Source organism: Oncorhynchus tshawytscha, unplaced genomic scaffold (assembly GCF_018296145.1).
Source record: "Oncorhynchus tshawytscha isolate Ot180627B unplaced genomic scaffold, Otsh_v2.0 Un_contig_4324_pilon_pilon, whole genome shotgun sequence".
NCBI lineage: Eukaryota > Metazoa > Chordata > Actinopteri > Salmoniformes > Salmonidae > Oncorhynchus > Oncorhynchus tshawytscha.
The window spans coordinates 208,712-222,740 of NW_024609799.1; the positions used below are offsets into that span (position 1 = coordinate 208,712).

Below are 14,029 nucleotides of genomic sequence, written 5' to 3' on the forward strand. Positions count from 1 at the left end.
GAACAAAAGGCTTGTGATTGTGGTTCCTTTCAAATGTGGTGTTAAAAGGCCATGAATTATGAGACATGAAGAGTTGCCCAGGGCTGAAGCCCAGTGGTGGTTAGGAGGGGTGTGTTTACTGGTTACTGTTAGGGGTGTGTTTGTTACTGGTTACTGGTTAGGGGTGTGTTTGTCTGAACACTGGTTACTGGTTAGGGGGTGTTTGTCTGAACACTGGTTACTGGTTACTGGGGGTGTGTTTGTCTGAACACTGGTTACTGGTTAGGGTGTGTTTGTCTGAACACTGGTTACTGGTTAGGGGTGTGTTTGTCTGAACACTGGTTACTGGTTAGGGGTGTGTTTGTCTTTAGTGTGTTTGTCTTGGTTACTGGTTAGTGTGTGTGTGTGTGTGTGTGTCCGACCCACTGAAGTACCCCCTCTCTCTTTTAAATGTCATATTATGTCTATATACAGTGTTGTAACAATGTACAAAAAGCATAGATATGGGTTTATTTACAATGGTGTTTGTTCTTCACTGGTTGACCTTTGCTTGTGGCAACAGGTCACACATCTTGCTGCTGTGATGGCACACTGTGGTATTTCACCCAGTAGATATGGGAGTTTATTGGGTTTGTTTTCTAATTCTTTGTCTGTCTGTCTCTGTCTCTGTGTCTGTGTCTGTCTGTAACAGGAGCCCAGCGGATGAAGAGGGGGTCCATGACTCCTTTAACCAGCTGATAGAGGATCAGAGACAGGAAGCCTTGGAGCTGCAGGAACTACAGAGAGACCTGGACGAGGAGGAACGAGGTAGTGTGTGACTGGGTATAAGAGAGAGACCTGGACGAGGAGGAACGAGGTAGTGTGTGACTGGGTATAAGAGAGAGAGACCTGGACGAGGAGGAACGAGGTAGTGTGTGACTGGGTATAAGAGAGAGAGACCTGGACGAGGAGGAACGAGGTAGTGTGTGACTGGGTATAGAGAGAGAGACCTGGACGAGGAGGAACGAGGTAGTGTGTGACTGGGTATAAGAGAGAGAGACCTGGACGAGGAGGAACGAGGTAGTGTGTGACTGGGTATAAGAGAGAGAGACCTGGACGAGGAGGAACGAGGTAGTGTGTGACTGGGTATAAGAGAGAGAGACCTGGACGAGGAGGAACGAGGTAGTGTGTGACTGGGTATAAGAGAGAGAGACCTGGACGAGGAGGAACGAGGTAGTGTGTGACTGGGTATAAGAGAGAGAGACCTAGTGTTAGAGTGTGGTGTGTGACTGGGTATAAGAGAGAGAGACCTAGTGTTAGAGTGTGGTGTGACTGTGTATAAGAGAGAGAGACCTAGTGTTAGAGTGTGTGTGTGTGACTGGGTATAAGAGAGAGAGACCTAGTGTTAGTGTGTGGTGTGTGTGTGTGTGTATACACAGACGTAAATGTCATACTTTCCTTCCTCCAGACAGTGTAGCGTACCTGTCCAGCCCTGGTCAGGAGATATGGCGTGGGAGCCCGTGGAGGGGTGAGGAGGAAGGGGGGAGACAGTTAGACCCCCTTCTAGAGGAACGCTGGTCCTCCGCCACCCTCAAAGTCCTCTCCTCCATGCCCAGCCGCACCATCGGTGTGTCCCCCTACGACACCCTTATGACATACTTATGGCACCTCTCGACACCCTTATGACATACTTATGGCACCTCTACGACACCCTTATGGACGACATTCTTATGACATACTTATGGCACCTCTACGACACCCTTATGGCACCTCTACGACACTCTTATGGCACCTCTACGACACTCTTATGACATACTTATGGCACCTCTACGACACCCTTATGGCACCTCTACGACACTCTTATGACATACTTATGGCACCTCTACGACACCCTTATGGCACCTCTACGACACTCTTATGACATACTTATGGCACCTCTACGACACCCTTATGGCACCTCTACGACACTCTTATGACACCCTTATGGCACCTCTACGACACTCTTATGACATACTTATGGCACCTCTACGACACTCTTATGACATACTTATGGCACCTCTACGACACCCTTATGACATACTTATGGCACCTCTACGACACTCTTATGACATACTTATGGCACCTCTACGACACTCTTATGACAGTCTTAAGATGGCTGTATGGACACCTACCTAGTATTTCTTCTGTTCACGCTTCACGAGAGAGAGAGCGAGGTAGTTTCAGAAGTCTAAACTATTTCTGCCGTTGTCATGTGACTGTTAGTTCCTCTAGCTAGCAGGTGCGCCAGCCAGCCACTGTCAACACATCAACAGATACTGTATCTAACACAGTGGCTCTAAAAACACCATGGCACAAACAAGGCTTCTGTCCCTCTACAAGACATAGTTTAGGAATCATGTATCTACACACCTTCCCTCACCCCCCTCTTAACGGAGGTGCTGTCATCTCTCAGTACTATAACAGGACCCTGTTAACTTCCTGTCCTCTCTCTAGGTCGTAGTGGAGGTGCTGTCATCTCTCAGTACTATAACAGGACCCTGTTAACTTCCTGTCCTCTCTCTAGGTCGTAGTGGAGGTGCTGTCATCTCTCAGTACTATAACAGGACCCTGTTAACTTCCTGTCCTCTCTCTAGGTCGTAGTGGAGGTGCTGTCATCTCTCAGTACTATAACAGGACCCTGTTAACTTCCTGTCCTCTCTCTAGGTCGTAGTGGAGGTGCTGTCATCTCTCAGTACTATAACAGGACACGGTTAACTTCCTGTCCTCTCTCTAGGTCGTAGTGGAGGTGCTGTCATCTCTCAGTACTAGACCCTGTTAACTTCCTCTCCTCTCTCTAGGTCGTAGTGGAGGTGCTGTCATCTCTCAGTACTAGACTCTGTTAACTTCCTGTCACCTCTCTCTATGTCATAGGGGAGGTGCTGTCATCTCTTAGTGGAGGTGCTGTCATCTCTCAGTACTAGACCCTGTTAACTTCCTGTCCTCTCTCTAGGTCGTAGTGGAGGTGCTGTCATCTCTCAGTACTAGACCCTGTTAACTTCCTCTCCTCTCTCTAGGTCATAGTGGAGGTGCTGTCATCTCTCAGTACTAGACCCTGTTAACTTCCTGTCCTCTCTCTATGTCATAGGGGAGGTGCTGTCATCTCTCAGTACTAGACCCTGTTAACTTCCTCTCCTCTCTCTAGGTCGTAGTGGAGGTGCTGTCATCTCTCAGTACTAGACCCTGTTAACTTCCTGTCCTCTCTCTAGGTCGTAGTGGAGGTGCTGTCATCTCTCAGTACTATAACAGGACACGGTTAACTTCCTGTCCTCTCTCTAGGTCGTAGTGGAGGTGCTGTCATCTCTCAGTACTAGACCCTGTTAACTTCCTCTCCTCTCTCTAGGTCGTAGTGGAGGTGCTGTCATCTCTCAGTACTAGACCCTGTTAACTTCCTGTCCTCTCTCTATGTCATAGGGGAGGTGCTGTCATCTCTTAGTGGAGGTGCTGTCATCTCTCAGTACTAGACCCTGTTAACTTCCTCTCCTCTCTCTAGGTCGTAGTGGAGGTGCTGTCATCTCTCAGTACTAGACCCTGTTAACTTCCTGTCCTCTCTCTAGGTCATAGTGGAGGTGCTGTCATCTCCCAGTACTATAACAGGACCCTGTTAACTTCCTGTCCTCTCTCTAGGTCATAGTGGAGGTGCTGTCATCTCCCAGTACTATAACAGGACCCTGTTAACTTCCTGTCCTCTCTCTAGGTCGTAGTGGAGGTGCTGTCATCTCTCAGTACTATAACAGGACCCTGTTAACTTCCTCTCCTCTCTCTAGGTCGTAGTGGAGGTGCTGTCATCTCTCAGTACTATAACAGGACCCCGTTAACCTCCTGTCCTCTCTCTAGGTCGTAGTGGAGGTGCTGTCATCTCTCAGTACTATAACAGGACCCTGTTAACTTCCTCTCCTCTCTCTAGGTCGTAGTCGAGGTGCTATCATCTCTCAGTACTATAACAGGACCATGAAGTTGAGAAGACGCAGACAGAGCAGGCCTTCCATAAAGGACTTCTCCCGCTCCGCACGGCCCAGTATCCGTGGTCACGGCATGGAGACAGACTGCATGGAGACCGAGGGCGTGGATGAGGAGGGTGAGGTCACTCATTTAAACGTTACACACGCACTGAAATACCAACATTTTTGTTGTAATGATGCCATAACCCACGCATAACTAATGTGTGTGTCTGTCTGTCTCTGTTGCGCTGCAGGGCGTAAGCGTGACCAACTGGTCAACAACCTTCAGAACCTCTCTCTGAGTGACCGGGTCAGGATGTTGCGAGCTATGCCTCTCTCTGTGGCAGAGAAGAGTGAACTAAGGTATCTATACTCCTCTACCATCCTGCTGACCATCTCTCTCTCATCTCTCTATCCTGCTGTCCATTTCTCTTTCCCATCTCTCTTTTTCTCATCCCTCTATCCTGCTGTCCATCTCTCTCTCTTTCTCCATCCCTCTATCCTGCTGTCCATATCTCTCTCTTTCTCATCCCTCTATCCTGCTGTCCATATCTCTCTCTCTTTCTCATCCCTCTATCCTGCTGTCCATATCTCTCTCTCTTTCTCATCCCTCTATCCTGCTGGCCATATCTCTCTCTCTTTCTCCATCCCTCTATCCTGATGTCCATCTCTCTCTCTCTTTCTCTATCCTGCTGTCCATCTCTCTCTCTTTCTCCATCCCTCTATCCTGATGTCCATATTTCTCTCTCTTTCTCTTCCCTCTATCCTGCTGTCCATATCTCTCTTTTTTTCATCTCTCTATCCTGCTGTCCATATCTCTCTCTCTTTCTCATCCCTCTATCCTGCTGTCCATATCTCTCTCTCTTTCTCCATCCCTCTATCCTGATGTCCATCTCTCTCTCTCTTTCTCTATCCTGATGTCCATCTCTCTCTCTTTCTCCATCCCTCTATCCTGATGTCCATATTTCTCTCTCTTTCTCATCCCTCTATCCTGCTGTCCATATCTCTCTCTCTTTCTCATCCCTCTATCCTGATGTCCATATCTCTCTCTCTTTCTCCATCCCTCTATCCTGATGTCCATCTCTCTCTCTCTTTCTCTATCCTGATGTCCATCTCTCTCTCTTTCTCCATCCCTCTATCCTGATGTCCATATTTCTCTCTCTTTCTCTTCCCTCTATCCTGCTGTCCATATCTCTCTTTTTCTCATCCCTCTATCCTGCTGTCCATATCTCTTTCTCATCTCTCTATCCTGCTGTCCATATCTCTCTTTTTCTCATCCCTCTATCCTGCTGTCCATATCTCTCTCTCTTTCTCATCTCTCTATCCTGATGTCCATATCTCTCTCTCTTTCTCATCCCTCTATCCTGCTGGCCATATCTCTCTCTCTTTCTCCATCCCTCTATCCTGATGTCCATATCTCTCTCTCTTTCTCCATCCCTCTATCCTGATGTCCATATCTCTCTCTCTTTCTCCATCCCTCTATCCTGATGTCCATATCTCTCTCTCTTTCTCCATCCCTCTATCCTGCTGTCCATATCTCTCTTTTTCTCATCCCTCTATCCTGCTGTCCATATCTCTCTCTCTTTCTCATCTCTCTATCCTGCTGTCCATATCTCTCTTTTTCTCATCCCTCTATCCTGCTGTCCATATCTCTCTCTCTTTCTCATCTCTCTATCCTGATGTCCATATCTCTCTCTCTCTTTCTCATCCCTCTATCCTGCTGGCCATATCTCTCTCTCTTTCTCCATCCCTCTATCCTGATGTCCATATCTCTCTCTCTTTCTCCATCCCTCTATCCTGCTGTCCATATCTCTCTCTCTTTCTCCATCCCTCTATCCTGCTGTCCATATCTCTCTCTCTTTCTCATCTCTCTATCCTGCTGTCCATATCTCTCTCTCTTTCTCCATCCCTCTATCCTGCTGTCCATATCTCTCTCTCTTTCTCATCTCTCTATCCTGCTGTCCATATCTCTCTCTCTTTCTCCTCTCTCTCTCCTATCAATTCAATTCAAGGGGCTTTATTGTCATGGGAAACACATGTTAGCATTATCAAAGCAAGTGAAGTAGATAATAATATACAAAAGTTAAATCAACAAAAATGAACAGTAAACGTTACACTCACAGAAGTATCTCTCTCTCTCTCCTCCCTGCAGCTCTATCAATAGGTCTCTTCCATAAGTGAGTGATTGAGGAATAGAGTATCATCTTGTAACCACCTCCCCCTCTCTCCCCTCCTCCCTCTCCCTCTCTCCCCTCATCCCTCTTTCTCTCCCCTCCTCCCTCTCTCCCCTCCTCCCTCTCTCCCCTCCTCCCTCTCTCCCCTCCTCCCTCCCTCCCCTCCTCTCTCTCTCCCCTCCTCCCTCTCTCTCTTCTCCCCTCCTCCCTCTCTCTTCTCCCCTCCTCCCTCTCTCCCCTCCTCCCTCTCTCCCCCCATCCCTCTCTCTCTCCAGGAGGTTGGCTGACAGGAAGGGTCAACGCTCCAATCACAGTCAGATCTCCTGTTGCAGCCAGCTCAAGTATCACATCATCATCGTAAGTCACACAGTCAGATCTCCTGTTGCAGCCAGCTCAAGTATCACATCATCATCGTAAGTCACACAGTCAGATCTCCTGCTCCAATATTACATTGGTCCAGTTTCTGATACATTTCAGGCGTCCACCACGTCATGCACTCTGCAGCTGGCCATCAGATTGCTGGATCATGTGATGTGGTTGTTATCTGACATGTTGAACACCTTTCCAGGCCTCAGCTGATCTGTCTAGACAGCAATCATGGTGTTTGTCTTAGTTTCTGTGGGTGTCAGGGGTTTACAGCTGTGGTCTCCCAGCGGTCGTGACAGGACAGACGGACGTATATGTCATGTTGGTGGGTGTTTCCTGTAGCTGTGTATCACAATCTACTGATGGTGTCCTAGTCCTCTTGTCCAGGACTTAATGTCCCTGTGAGGGTGAATCACACGGTCCATTCTCTTAGACTAGGCCCTGCTCATTATGGGTGAATCACACGGTCCATTCTCTTAGACTAGGCCCTGCTCATTATGGGTGAATTGTACAGTCCATTCTCTTAGACTAGGCCCTGCTCATTATGGGTGAATCACACGGTCCATTCTCTTAGACTAGGCCCTGCTCATTATGGGTGAATTGTACAGTCCATTCTCTTAGACTAGGCCCTGCTCATTATGGGTGACTTAATACGGTCCATTCTCTTAGACTAGGCCCTGCTCATTATGGGTGAATCACACGGTCCATTCTCTTAGACTAGGCCCTGCTCATTATGGGTGATTAATGTGGTCCATTCTCTTAGACTAGGCCCTGCTCATTATGGGTGATTAATGTGGTCCATTCTCTTAGACTAGGCCCTGCTCATTATGGGTGATTAATGTGGTCCATTCTCTTAGACTAGGCCCTGCTCATTATGGGTGATTAATGTGGTCCATTCTCTTAGACTAGGCCCTGCTCATTATGGGTGAATCGTACGGTCCATTCTCTTAGACTAGGCCCTGCTCATTATGGGTGAATCGTACGGTCCATTCTCTTAGACTAGGCCCTGCTCATTATGGGTGAATCGTACGGTCCATTCTCTTAGACTAGGCCCTGCTCATTATGGGTGAATCGTACGGTCCATTCTCTTAGACTAGGCCCTGCTCATTATGGTGAATCGTACGGTCCATTCTCTTAGACTAGGCCCTGCTCATTATGGGTGAATCACACGGTCCATTCTCTTAGACTAGGCCCTGCTCATTATGGGTGAATCGTACGGTCCATTCTCTTAGACTAGGCCCTGCTCATTATGGGTGAATGTACAGTCCATTCTCTTAGACTAGGCCCTGCTCATTATGGGTGAATCGTACAGTCCATTCTCTTAGACTAGGCCCTGCTCATTATGGGTGATTAATGTACAGTCCATTCTCTTAGACTAGGCCCTGCTCATTATGGGTGAATCGTACAGTCCATTCTCTTAGACTAGGCCCTGCTCATTATGGGTGAATCGTACAGTCCATTCTCTTAGACTAGGCCCTGCTCATTATGGGTGAATCGTACAGTCCATTCTCTTAGACTAGGCCCTGCTCATTATGGGTGAATCGTACAGTCCATTCTCTTAGACTAGGCCCTGCTCATTATGGGTGAATCGTACAGTCCATTCTCTTAGACTAGGCCCTGCTCATTATGGGTGAATCGTACAGTCCATTCTCTTAGACTAGGCCCTGCTCATTATGGGTGAATCGTACAGTCCATTCTCTTAGACTAGGCCCTGCTCATTATGGGTGATTTAATGTGGTCCATTCTCTTAGACTAGGCCCTGCTCATTATGGGTGAATCGTACAGTCCATTCTCTTAGACTAGGCCCTGCTCATTATGGGTGATTAATGTGGTCCATTCTCTTAGACTAGGCCCTGCTCATTATGGGTGAATCGTACGGTCCATTCTCTTAGACTAGGCCCTGCTCATTATGGGTGAATCGTACGGTCCATTCTCTTAGACTAGGCCCTGCTCATTATGGGTGAATCGTACGGTCCATTCTCTTAGACTAGGCCCTGCTCATTATGGGTGAATCGTACAGTCCATTCTCTTAGACTAGGCCCTGCTCATTATGGGTGAATCGTACAGTCCATTCTCTTAGACTAGGCCCTGCTCATTATGGAGGGACGGCAAAGCAGAGTTTCTCAGATGGCTCAGTTGTGGAGGCAACTAAGTTATTATGAGACATTTTTAGTTAATGAGGAAACAGAATATGTGTCCTATAATTCTAATTCTCTTTTCAATGGGTTAGTATGTGGACACAAACACCACTGTAGTTGACACTGACCCTCTCTTCCCCTCCAGGCTCTGAGACATAGCTGGTACAGTTGTCTCTCCTTCCTCCACTCCCTACAGCTGTGGCAGGTAAGGCTGTCTCTGTCTCTCTCTCTCTCCCATTGTATCTCTGTTCTTTCTCACCATCTCTGTTCCTCTTCCTCAGGTGGCGCTGAAGAGGGTGAGCGGTCGTTTCGGCACCGGCGTCCTCTCTTACTTCCTGTTCGTCAAGACCCTCCTCTTCTTCAACATCTTCCTGTTCCTGGTCACGGGTTTGTTACTGGCCGTGCCCCAGGCAGTACACCCCCCCACATTAACCCAGGGACACGAAGCCTTCTCTGGGCTGGAGCTGCTCACTGGAGGGGTAAGAACCAGACATTCACCCCGCACCAAACACACTGTCCCATACCTCCAAATACCAAACATACCACCCCTCTAACACCCCCCCCTCTCTCTCTCTCTCCCTCTCTCCCCCTCTCTCTCCTCAGGGTTATTTCTCAGACTCAGTGATGTACTATGGTTACTATAGTAACTCTACCCTGTCTAAGGACTGTAGAGTCACTAGTAGCAGTATGGAGCAGCAGCCCAGTCCCTCTGTATCTAGAAGGACAATGGAGACAGACTGTGGAGGGAAGCCGTCCTACAACATGCCCCTGGCTTACTTCTTCACCATAGGACTGGCTTTCTTCATCACCTGCATCATCCTCGTCTACAGGTGTGTTTGTGTCCTTGTCTCTCGTCAATTTCTCTCTCATCTCAGCTTTCACTTTTTGATCAGGTGTGTGTGTGTGGGGGGGGCGGTGTGGTGTGTGTGTGGGGGGCGTGGGGTGGGGTGGGGCGGGGTGGGGGGGGGGCGTGGGGGGCGTGTGTGTGGGGGGGGCATGTGTGTGTGTGGGGGGTGGGCATGTGTGTGTGGGGGGGGCATGTGTGTGTGTGGGGGTGGGCATGTGTGTGTGGGGGTGGGCATGTGTGTGTGGGGGGGGCATGTGTGTGTGGGGGGGGCATGTGTTTTGAACACTCAGTGTATTTAGGATATGTTAAACTACAGCACTTACATTAGTAACAGTTCACAAAGTAAGGTGTGTGTGTGTGTGTGTGTGTGTGTGTGTGTGTGTGTGTGTGTCATCCCCCCAGCATGTCCAAGTCGTTTGGTCAGAGTTTCCGTATAGACAAGTCACATGGTATCCTGGCGATGAAGGTGTTCTGTTCCTGGGACTTTAAAGTCATCAAGAAAACCTCCGTCAAACTCCGGTCTGAAAACATCTGCATTCAACTCAGGGTAGGGACACGAACACACACAGGGTAGGGACACGAACACACACAGGGTAGGGACACGAACACACTCAGGGTAGGGACACGAACACACTCAGGGTAGGGACACGAACACACTCAGGGTAGGGACACGAACACACTCAGGGTAGGGACACGAACACACTCAGGGTAGGGACACGAACACACTCAGGGTAGGGACACGAACACACTCAGGGTAGGGACACGAACACACTCAGGGTAGGGACACGAACACACTCAGGGTAGGGACACGAACACACTCAGGGTAGGGACACGAACACACTCAGGGTAGGGACACGAACACACTCAGGGTAGGGACACGAACACACTCAGGGTAGGGACACGAACACACTCAGGGTAGGGACACGAACACACTCAGGGTAGGGACACGAACACACTCAGGGTAGGGACACGAACACACTCAGGGTAGGGACACGAACACACTCAGGGTAGGGACACGAACACACTCAGGGTAGGGACACGAACACACTCAGGGTAGGGACACAGGGTAGGGACACGAACACACTCAGGGTAGGGACACAGGGTAGGGACACGAACACACTCAGGGTGTAGGGACACAGGGTAGGGACACGAACACACTCAGGGTAGGGACACGAACACACTCAGTGTAGGGACACAGGGTAGGGACACGAACACACTCAGTGTAGGGACACAGGGTAGGGACACAAACACACTCAGGGTAGGGACACAGGGTAGGGACACGAACACACTCAGGGTAGGGACACAAACACACTCAGGGTAGGGACACGAACACACTCAGTGTAGGGACACAGGGTAGGGACACAAACACACTCAGTGTAGGGACACAGGGTAGGGACACGAACACACTCAGGGTAGGGACACAGGGTACACACTCAGGGTAGGGACACGAACACACTCAGTGTAGGGACACAGGGTAGGGACACAAACACACTCAGGGTAGGGACACGAACACACTCAGGGTAGGGGAACACACTCAGGGTAGGGACACGAACACACTCAGGGTAGGGACACGAACACACTCAGGGTAGGGACACGAACACACTCAGGGTAGGGACACGAACACACTCAGGGTAGGGACACGAACACACTCAGGGTAGGGACACGAACACACTCAGGGTAGGGACACAAACACACTCAGGGTAGGGACACGAACACACTCAGGGTAGGGACACGAACACACTCAGGGTAGGGACACGAACACACTCAGGGTAGGGACACGAACACACTCAGGGTAGGGACACGAACACACTCAGGGTAGGGACACGAACACACTCAGGGTAGGGACACGAACACACTCAGGGTAGGGACACAAACACACTCAGGGTAGGGACACGAACACACTCAGGGTAGGGACACGAACACACTCAGGGTAGGGACACAAACACACTCAGGGTAGGGACACAAACACACTCAGTGTAGGGACACAGGGTAGGGACACGAACACACTCAGTGTAGGGACACAGGGTAGGGACACGAACACACTCAGGGTAGGGACACAAACACACTCAGGGTAGGGACACAAACACACTCAGTGTAGGGACACAGGGTAGGGACACGAACACACTCAGTGTAGGGACACAGGGTAGGGACACGAACACACTCAGTGTAGGGACACAGGGTAGGGACACGAACACACTCAGGGTAGGGACACAAACACACTCAGGGTAGGGACACGAACACACTCAGTGTAGGGACACAGGGTAGGGACACGAACACACTCAGTGTAGGGACACAGGGTAGGGACAAACACACTCAGGGTAGGGACACAGGGTAGGGACACGAACACACTCAGTGTAGGGACACAGGGTAGGGACACGAACACACTCAGGGTAGGGACACAAACACACTCAGGGTAGGGACACGAACACACTCAGTGTAGGGACACAGGGTAGGGACACAAACACACTCAGTGTAGGGACACAGGGTAGGGACACGAACACACTCAGGGTAGGGACACGTACACACTCAGGGTAGGGTCACGAACACACTCAGTGTAGGGACACAGGGTAGGGACACAAACACACTCAGGGTAGGGACACAAACACACTCAGGGTAGGGACACGAACCTTCTGTTTGTCCGGCATCCTTTTCAACTTCCAGATCAACATTGAGCTGCTCCTGTTTTTCTTACCATTCTTCAAAGGACATTCTCCTTACAGAGTCCTATATATATACACACACACACACACACACACACACACACTTAAGGAAAACGCTAATTCTCACAATCACCTCTCCCCCTCCCTCATGTTGTTAGAGGAGACTCATCATAACCATCTCTCTCTCTCTGTGTAGGAGTTGTTAGAGGAGAAGTCGTAACCATGTCTCTCTCTCTCTCTGTGTAGGAGTTGTTAGAATAATCATAACCATGTAGAGGAGAGGAGGAGGAGACTAGTCGTAACCATGTCTCTCTCTGTGTAGGAGTTGTTAGAGGAGACGAGTCGTAACCATCTCTCTCTCTCTCTCTCTCTGTGTAGGAGTTGTTAGAGGAGACGAGTCGTAACCATGTCTCTCTCTCTCTGTGTAGGAGTTGTTAGAGGAGACTAGTCGTAACCATGTCTCTCTCTGTGTAGGAGTTGTTAGAGGAGACTAGTCGTAACCATGTCTCTCTCTGTGTAGGAGTTGTTAGAGGAGACGAGTCGTAAGCATGTCTCTCTCTCTCTCTCTGTGTAGGAGTTGTTAGAGGAGACTAGTCGTAACCATGTCTCTCTCTCTCTCTCTGTGTAGGAGTTGTTAGAGGAGACTAGTCGTAACCATGTCTCTCTCTGTGTAGGAGTTGTTAGAGGAGACTAGTCGTAACCATGTCTCTCTCTGTGTAGGAGTTGTTAGAGGAGACTAGTCGTAACCATGTCTCTCTCTGTGTAGGAGTTGTTAGAGGAGACTAGTCGTAACCATGTCTCTCTCTGTGTAGGAGTTGTTAGAGGAGACTAGTCGTAACCATGTCTCTCTCTGTGTAGGAGTTGTTAGAGGAGACTAGTCGTAACCATGTCTCTCTCTGTGTAGGAGTTGTTAGAGGAGACTAGTCGTAACCATGTCTCTCTCTGTGTAGGAGTTGTTAGAGGAGACGAGTCGTAAGCATGTCCAGAAGACTGCGTGTCAGAGAATAGGACGTGTGCTGGTACATGTTCTGGCCTGGTTCATCTGTATCGGCAGTACAGTGGCCTGTGTTCTAGCTCTCTACTACTTCTCTGAGTACATGCACAAGGTAAGAGACACGTTTTCAGCTGCTCTACATTGGTTTCATTCTCCACTGACGTCTTACACCTTCTGTCCCTCTCTCTCTCTTCCTCCCCCTCTCCCTCTGTAGGACCTCCAGTACAGATCTCGTATTCCCACTAAGGACCCTCTCTCTCTCTTCCTCCCCCTCTCCCTCTGTAGGACCTCCAGTACAGATCTCGTATTCCCACTAAGGACCCTCTCTCTCTCTTCCTCCCCCTCTCCCTCTGTAGGACCTCCAGTACAGATCTCGTATTCCCACTAAGGACCCTCTCTCTCTCTTCCTCCCCCCTCCCTCTGTAGGACCTCCAGTACAGATCTCGTATTCCCACTAAGGACCCCTCTCTCTCTCTTCCTCCCCCTCCCTCTGTAGGACCTCCAGTACAGATCTCGTATTCCCACTAAGGACCCTCTCTCTCTCTTCCTCCCCCTCCCTCTGTAGGACCTCCAGTACAGATCTCGTATTCCCACTAAGGACCCTCCTCTCTCTCAGTACAGATCTTCCCCCCCTCCCTCTCCCTCTGTAGGACCTCCAGTACAGATCTCGTATTCCCACTAAGGACCCTCTCTCTCTCTCTTCCTCCCCCTCTCCCTCTGTAGGACCTCCAGTACAGATCTCGTATTCCCACTAAGGACCCTCTCCTGAAGGAAGCCAGTCTGTTGGCCCTGCCAGTCGTAGTGTCTCTCATCAACCTCCTGCTCCCTGGCATCTTCAACGCTACTGCCTGGATGGAGGAGTACGACTCACCCAGCGTAAACACATACATCGCCATCAGCAGGTAGGGGGGGGGA

The 14,029-nt window shown here is 49.7% G+C and overlaps 1 protein-coding gene across 1 annotated transcript in view; it reads left to right on the forward strand.

Moving 5' to 3' along the window:
• The window catches only part of tmc6b (transmembrane channel-like 6b), a 28,569-nt gene that overhangs the window by 3,822 nt on the left and 10,718 nt on the right, over positions 1 to 14,029 (forward strand). The window contains exons 3-13 of the mRNA XM_042318275.1: positions 671 to 786; positions 1,427 to 1,585; positions 3,902 to 4,072; positions 4,190 to 4,298; positions 6,385 to 6,466; positions 8,759 to 8,818; positions 8,895 to 9,092; positions 9,217 to 9,443; positions 9,863 to 10,007; positions 13,071 to 13,226; positions 13,838 to 14,016. Of these exons, the coding sequence (XP_042174209.1) occupies positions 671 to 786; positions 1,427 to 1,585; positions 3,902 to 4,072; positions 4,190 to 4,298; positions 6,385 to 6,466; positions 8,759 to 8,818; positions 8,895 to 9,092; positions 9,217 to 9,443; positions 9,863 to 10,007; positions 13,071 to 13,226; positions 13,838 to 14,016 (1,602 nt within the window). The remainder of the gene's footprint in view (positions 1 to 670; positions 787 to 1,426; positions 1,586 to 3,901; positions 4,073 to 4,189; positions 4,299 to 6,384; positions 6,467 to 8,758; positions 8,819 to 8,894; positions 9,093 to 9,216; positions 9,444 to 9,862; positions 10,008 to 13,070; positions 13,227 to 13,837; positions 14,017 to 14,029) is intronic.